The sequence below is a fragment of the Theobroma umbraticum genome, unplaced genomic scaffold (genome assembly GCF_002168275.2).
Source record: "Theobroma umbraticum cultivar Fairchild unplaced genomic scaffold, ASM216827v3 scaffold_95.0, whole genome shotgun sequence".
Lineage (NCBI taxonomy): Eukaryota > Viridiplantae > Streptophyta > Magnoliopsida > Malvales > Malvaceae > Theobroma > Theobroma umbraticum.
Genome location: NW_018397257.1, coordinates 6,890,524 through 6,898,465, shown reverse-complemented (window position 1 = coordinate 6,898,465; position 7,942 = coordinate 6,890,524). Strand labels below are relative to the sequence as shown.

At 35.9% G+C, this 7,942-nt stretch overlaps 2 protein-coding genes across 2 annotated transcripts; both read right to left on the bottom strand.

Annotated features, from left to right (window-relative positions):
• Positions 1-943: 943 nt before the first annotated feature.
• Positions 944-3,511, bottom strand: FBX2 (F-box protein 2). The gene has a single exon (XM_021422381.2). It carries the CDS (start codon positions 2,977-2,979, stop codon positions 1,336-1,338), a length of 1,644 nt encoding a protein of 547 aa, XP_021278056.1. The 5' UTR covers positions 2,980-3,511; the 3' UTR covers positions 944-1,335.
• A 735-nt stretch (positions 3,512-4,246) lies between these two features.
• Positions 4,247-6,369, bottom strand: LOC110411994 (xyloglucan endotransglucosylase protein 7-like). The gene is made up of 3 exons (XM_021422385.1): positions 6,047-6,369; positions 4,853-5,046; positions 4,247-4,744 (listed from the first exon to the last, which is right to left on the bottom strand). Exons 1-3 carry the CDS (start codon positions 6,320-6,322, stop codon positions 4,357-4,359), a joined length of 858 nt encoding a protein of 285 aa, XP_021278060.1. The 5' UTR covers positions 6,323-6,369; the 3' UTR covers positions 4,247-4,356.
• Positions 6,370-7,942: the final 1,573 nt, after the last annotated feature.

The following is a 7,942-nucleotide window of genomic DNA, read 5'->3' as shown; positions in this document are numbered from 1 at the left end:
AGCTCGTACGAAACATGGGACTCCAAGTGCTCAAGATGGAGCCCGGCCCCAGATGGTGTTTCGGGCCAGAAAGTTAAATCCTGCTCTCTGGTTGCTTCCAGTTGGAAAGGACTGCTCTTTCATTTTCCTTATTATCAGAATGAGATAAAGTTGAAATGAGGAAATTAATGATTCAATTATGTATATGGGCTAACAAGTTAGAATTGTTAGCTTAGAAACAATTGAGATGTCCAAAGTGGCCAGACTTACTCATGTTTTAGCAGCTGAAATCGTGATCCTTTTTCATTATTTCCGAGAGATCATATTCACACAGTAAGGATAAAGCTCACAAATGAGTTCTCTTTGGATTTCAATATAAAACCATTGGCTTAATACGGGCATTAATCATGTTAAATTTATGTTGTAATTTTTCTAAAAGGGCAGGAGCGTTTGCAGCATGTCCGATTTCCATCAATTCAGAACAGAAAAAGCAACTGCCTAGGAGCCAGCCAAATGCAATCTTCCATCAACAGTCACCAGAAAGAAATTTGCGATCTTCCATTCGCACATAAAGCATTTCTAACTTACAAAAGCCTAATACCAACTCTCTCTTCCTCTAGGAGGAAAAAAAGGAGAGTTGAATCCTAAATTTTGCTCCCTACAGAGAAGAATCTCTAGTACAAACCTGACTTCTTCTGCGACTCAATCCATGCTCTGACCTCATCAATATAATAAAAGAGTACAAAACAATAACTCTCCAGAAAATGAACCCTAAATTAGCTTTAGTCATGATTGACATATCATTGCATATGTAAGCTCAATGCATCCAATAACCTGACATCCCTGCATGGTAATCGCTTCTAGGAAAAGAAATGAAATGGAGCTGCTGTTTTGGGGAGGGAGAGGACCTTGAAAAGACTAATTCAGGCTGACTACCATGCATTTCCTGCCTCAAAGATATTCATTATGGAGTATAATCTAATTCTCATACATTTAGAAAAGTGTGCCCATGCCTGCTATTAGAGAAAATTCATAGAAAATTAAAGGCATGTAAACTGTAACAGTCGTTCTAATACAATGCCAACAACAATGGACTCCAACTTCCCTATCAAAGCAACCACAAGAACAAGGCTGAGCTATCAGAAATATCAGAGGAACAGCGTTTAAAATCCAGGACTCATGTTAAAAAGATCAAAATGCAAGTTCATATGAACGAGATTAAAATCCAAGGCTAACTAAAAGAGAAGACTATAGTTAACCAAACATTTTGAAAGATATTTGTGTATCAATTTGTTATGATAGAACAAAGAAGATTATGTTGGAAGCCTGGAGGCATAAAGTATGTATTATAAGCTGTTATGTCTTCACCTTCGAACTTATACTGCGTTTACTGTGCCACAGACCATTCCTTTCACCATTCACTGGATTCTTCTTTGCAGCAACAGAACATTGATCGGTTCGACCACCCTTACTATTCATCTCAATTTGAAGCCTGCGCCGCCTCATCCGGTTCTCCAAACGCATGCCTCTTTGAGCACGTACCCTCTGCTCAATTTCAAAAGCTTGTGAGAAGTTCCAAATACGAACAACACCTTCCTCACCACCACAGACAATTCGATCTGCTCCGATATCAACTGAGAATAGATTGCACCCAAATCCATGCAGCATTCTCTGGGGTGGCTCTACATCATTTCGGTCAATGTTTTTCACCCTTGAAACCCTTTTCCCCAAGGAGCGCCTGCTGGCCCTCAACAACTTTCTAACATCAATTAGTGCAAGTTTCCCATCGCTGGAAGCAGAAACAAGCCAGGGAAACTCAAATGCAAGGGAATAAACAGCACCTGAGTGAGGAAACCATGTTGCAACCTGCACAACAGTAGGTTCTTCAGACTCATTTGTGATCTCAAACATGTGTATCGCCCCATCCTCTCCACCGGTAAAAAGAAAATCTCCAGTGTGGCTTCGTGCCAAGGCATAAGTGTTACCAACATGAGCATTGTGAATAACATTTAACAGAATCCCACTATTAGTGTCCCAAACAAACACATCCGAACCTGATGTGGTTGCAACAGTCGTGTCATGAGGAACAAGGCCCCAAACCCAGTCACCATGCCTCAAGACCTGTGTGCACTTCAGTGATGACCGATCCCAGACACGAACTGTCATGTCCCAAGAACCACTATATATCCTATTAAGGTCCAAAGCAAGAGAAGTTATAGGCCCCTCATGTTCCCAAAGTCGAAACTCAGTGTTCTGTTTCTCAACACCCTTAAGGTCAAACAAATGCTTAAGACCATCAACTGCCTTCCAACAATGGATAAAGCCATCAGTGCCCCCAGCAACCAATAGTTTAGTATCTGCTGCAACTGCCCTAATAGTACAACCAAGGGATCGTGATGACGCTATCGACAACCCCTCTTCCATATCCCACATTCGTACAACTGAGTCATATCCAGCCGTCAAAATGAGCTTTGCAGAAGCCAATAAAAACACAGTTCGAACAGCTTCAGTATGACCATATAAACCATCAATGCTATACCTCCCTAAAAACGTCTTACTCCTATACTCCCTCTCAACAAACAATTCCTTCCATGACTTCTCATCCGAAAACCCTACACCCAAAGGTGCCGGGGCAATCGGTAACCCCCACCTCTCACAATAAAAATCCTTCCACACTTGATGCTCAGACGCTATATTATGGAGAGTTGTTGACACACATGACACTATACCAAGCTCTTTAGGATCAAGACAATTCAAAATTTCCGATATTAAGGCTGGTGGGAGATCAGTGATTGACCGCCGTACATTGGAAAAAACATCATTGGGAGCAAACTGTTTTGAATTACAAAAACTTGAAATTCCCTTCCTAGGCTGAAAATCCAATGAACGTTTCGAAACTTCGAAATCTTCAGTTAATTGGTCGGAACTAAAATGATTTGATTCAGTACAATTTGCCCAATTCTTAACAACCTCAGTGCTTTCTTGGCATTCAAATGCCATAAAATGAATGAATTTTAACCTAAAACTATTAATTAAATGGTGTAAACCTAAATTCCCTGATCCAAAGGCTCAAAAAGGTTTCAACAGAGGAATTTTTGAAACCCAAATCTCAACTTACCCGTAAAAATCAAAGATGCCCAAATGTAAAAAACCCTAAAAAATGCAAACCCCAAAGTGTTTGAATTAAGCTACAGCGGTCTAGATAAAAAAAATCAGAAAATATCCAATTAATTGAAGAAATTTGAAAGGTTAAACAATTAATTGAAGGTGTGCACGATCCAATCGAAACCCAAAGAGTCAAAGGAAAAAACACTTGAAAAAAAATACCTCTAAGATTAATAAGTCGTTCTTTGGAGCAGAGAAACTACTGGAATTTTGGAGGAAATTAAAAAAAAATAAAGCAATTTTGTATCCGTAGCGGTGGAAAAGTGCGGAGAAAGGGTTTTTTATCACCGTTCAATTGAAGACAGTACCGTACGGTGGAGATTATCGATTTAGGAGTCATAAATCCTTATGGGACGTTGGATTCGGACGTGCCACGCACAAACACGCTTGAACTTATAGGTCAAATGTAGCTAACGGCGTCGGATATATATATTAATTTTTATTTTTATTCATTTTTTTAACGCGCAGAATTAAATGACTGTAAAAAATATTAATAATTAGAAGTTAGAACTCATGATTTCAATTTAAATGAGGGTCTTGATTAGCAATGGCACCGATGTCACATTTTTATGTTTTTAATTTAAAAAATATATTATAAAAAATATTTATATTTATATATTTAAAATTCATCTCATCTCTTATTAATATGAAATTCATAACATTTTACCTCATTAATTATATAACATATACAAACTCTTTATTTATAGAAGAAAGAATCCTTATATTATTTCAAGTTTATTTCGATTCTTATATCTCTTATGAAGTATTGTTTATGACAATCACTCATTAATAAAATTTTGATCTACTTTGATCTAATTTATTATGAATATATATTTTTAATTTAAAAAACATATTGGATTAATAAAAAAAATTATATTTATATGTTTAAGATTTATCTCAATATTTATTAATATGAAATTCTTGATAATCAATTACAAATTATAATAATGAGTTTGTGTTGTACTCCCCATAGACCCATAATGTACATAAAAGTTGTCGGGTTTATACCGATGCATATGAGCTGTGTCTTTTAGTTGTTGTTATTTGGGAGTTAGCCGACTGGTCATGCCTTTCCTCAATCATTTCACTTTTACACCAAAGATTTAATTCAACTTGGCTTTTTTTATTGCATGAAATCTAATTTAGACAGCCTAGATTGTAACGATTAAAGGCCTCAGAAGATTATGATTCATACATTTATATATGTTTTGATCATGCTAGTGAGCATTCTGGAGGGAATCCTTGCGGGAATCGTTTGGCATCGGTGCAGTAGTTGTATATCATGTAGTTCTTTTGCACCCATTTTATTCGGGCCTGGCTGGAGCTATCCAGCGATTGTGTTAACCAAGAGTTTTTGGATGAATTGGAAGAGCAAGAAGAGGAATTTGAAGCCCAAATGCAAGCTTGGGCGTTGAAGTTTTGATACGAAGCGGTGAATGGCGCCTGGCTCCAGTCGGTCTTTACAAGGCCACCCCTTGTGGCCCATTCTTCGGCGTCCCAAAGGCTGGAGTATATCCACATCGGTTGGCTCTTGGGAAAAGGGATGCCATTGGACTCTAAATTCTTGAACTCTCTAATCGGAGTCCCGTCAACGTAGAAGCTGAAAGGAATAATAAGACAACACACAAGATACAATAAATCATTAATGGGGCTTTGCCATGGTGACAAGTAGGGGCCATTGTGACAGTGAAGAGAGAGAGGGAATTACATAATGCTTTGAGGATTCCACAAGATGGAGTAGGTGTGGAAGTCCTTGGTGGGGTCAAACCAAAGATAAAATTGCTGCTCCCTATTTCCCTTCCCTTGCATGAATACATTGGTATGGAGAATGTAGGGGTCTCCACTTAGGTTACCAAGAAACTCAAAGTCTATCTCATCATGGGTGGAACCCAATGAAGACAGCTGCATGCCAAAACATCATCAAATTCACAACTTTGGCAAAAATGATAAACATGTAAAGAAAATGACAAGCCTCCATTCTTTTTTAAAACAAAAATAAAATAGAAAAAAAATTTCGAATCTTACTTTTTAAATAAAAAATTATAATTAATTAATTAATTAAATGCTCGAGTGTTCCATTTTTTAACAAGTATATTTATAATGATTACAATTTATAATATATGTGTCTTATGTAATGCATAAATATCAAAATTTTAGTTTTCAATAATAAAAATAATATTAGAACAAATTATTATATATATGTGTGTGTATGTGTGTATGTCCTCCCATCAACCAATTATATTAGTACTCAATATCAATGAGGCCTTCTTTAAATAGTAAGGAGGAGGTTATGAAACCTTTTAAGTTTTAAATTGAAGTTTCACCATGTCTAGGTTTGATTTAATTTTATGTTGGACTAATTTATCTAGCTATATGCAGAATGTTAGTGAGTTTATTAATTAAATGCTCAATTTACATTGTTTTAATGTCATAATACAGGATGCATGGCTATGTTATACATGTTAATTAAGGGTTATTTGATTTGTGATTGTAATCATCTCCGCTTATACATGTAACCTCAGTGAAAAAAGTAATTGTTTAATTAGTTACATAATTAGGAAATTGTATAAATCAAAATTTAATAATCTATTAAGATACACCATCAATTAATTATTAAAATAAAACTAACGTAACAATAGGCTAAGATAAAAAGAAAAAAGTGTGAAAGAGAAAGAAGCTGAAAAAATAATGGAAAAGACAAGACTAAGAACATGAAAGAGGAAGTTGACAAGTTCTTATGTTAAGTATGTCAAACGCTATTTGATTCTCTTTACAGCTTTACTCGAATAACACTTTTATTTTATGATTAGTCTCAAATACACAATTTTTGTGAAATATGATTTATTTATTTATAACTTAATTTTTCGAGCTGGAGAGGGGACGATGAAGCCAATGAACTTACGTAGTAAGCGGTGACGGTGCCGGCGGAGTTGCCAGGCACAAGCTTCAACTGCATGTCGATTTTCCCAAATAAGTATTGCTTCTTGGACTTGAATCCAGAGCCAGAGGTTTTGTCGAGAGAAAGCGTGAGAAGCTGGCCATTGCCAAGTATTTTGGCACGGCCATCACCCCAAGTGATGTCAAAATCCTGGTTGAAGTTACCGGCCAAAGCCGACACCAAAAGAGTAAACACAACACCACTAATAAGCAGAACTGTCTTACTAGTTCGGAAATACATGTTTGGTATAGGAGAGATTATGATTACTAAGGGATGGTGCTGTTGAATTGAGTGAAATGAAAGGGGAGGAATATATCTATATATAGTGGAGATTAAGTATGGGAAAAGGGAAAATTACGATATTTGTTGAAGTTGTTAAGAAATAAATTGAGGTTGACTTGGGGTTTAGATGAAATAGTATGTGGGGTGGGGGGTCCTGACAGCTAATGGAGATATGACATCAAGGTGACTGAACTCGAATCATTTGGAATTTGGAATCATACAATTATTTCGCTACGCGTACCGTGTGATATCTGAAAAGATCGAAGGTTTAATTTCAATCCATGCACACAGCTGGCTTACACTAGTATCTGATGCCCTGTAAATTGTTATTCCATTGGTCTACCTTAAGCCTTCAATCCTTCATTGCTGTAGGGAGGGGGATACATCAACATTGCTGTTGACCATACATACAAAGAAATCAAAGGTTGCGCAGTCTCCGAAACTAATGTTACAAAAATACATACATTTACATTAAGGTTAAGGGATGCACTAGTAATTAGACTGTAATCCAGAACTATTTAGTTCGAGAAAGACGAATTAATTTCCAATTGAACTAACTGATCTCATTTGATGAATCAAAAACTGTATTAAATTAAAAAAAGAAAAGAAAAAGGCCATACATGTTAACCCAAGACCTTACTCTAGAGTCTAGAGCGAGTCCAATGTTGCTTTCAAGTACGCTCACATCTTTGTGGTTTTAATTATAATCATTGACAAAAGTGTGCCAACTGCTTTGTTTTTTCGTTCATATATCTGTCTATACATAAGTACAAAACCTATAGCTGGCACTTTCCAAGAGTTATAGATAGATATTCTTGAGTGAAATGGCGAATACTGGTTTAAGAAAATTATAATGTAAACTCCATTTCAATTTGTTTTTAAGAATATGGAGATGATATATCTATACTTTGTTGAAAGCTATATATCAATACCCCAAACTATATCATTTTAAGGGATATTAATTTCGTTGGATTTCTTGGGACCGTTTTCTTACTGCTCAAAAGAAATTTCTGACTGCATTTATAAAGTTTACTGTAAAGTATATGAACATGAGACGATGTATGTCCATCCAATTCATGAAATTGATGAAGAAAACAACCGAGTCCTAACTCCTAATTAAATCACTAAGAAAGGGTTCCTGCATCTTATCTAGATGATTGCATATATAGTCAACAAGATTGATTGATTTTTTGACAAGCCTATTCAATTATTCAGCCCACCCACCCACACCACCCACCCACCGCCACTTCGTACAGAAACAGGCAGAGAAAAACAAGATGAATGAGAGAGAATCACAGGCGTTAGAAGTTTTCAGGTTGATGAATTCAAACATTGAAGTGACCGTTGATCAGCAATACTAACCTTTAAAGCTGCCTTTTTTTTTTTCTGTCAATTGATTTATTCATTCAAGATTCTTTTTACGTAACCTTTCAAAAAAAAAATCTTTTTTCACAAAATTCGGAATAGATAAATTATTTAATTTTTTAAGATCATACCTAATAAAGGTAAATGTTAGAATCAAATGAAACATCACAGTAAGATTCAAATCTTAATGAATGAATTTGTCAATTAAATTAA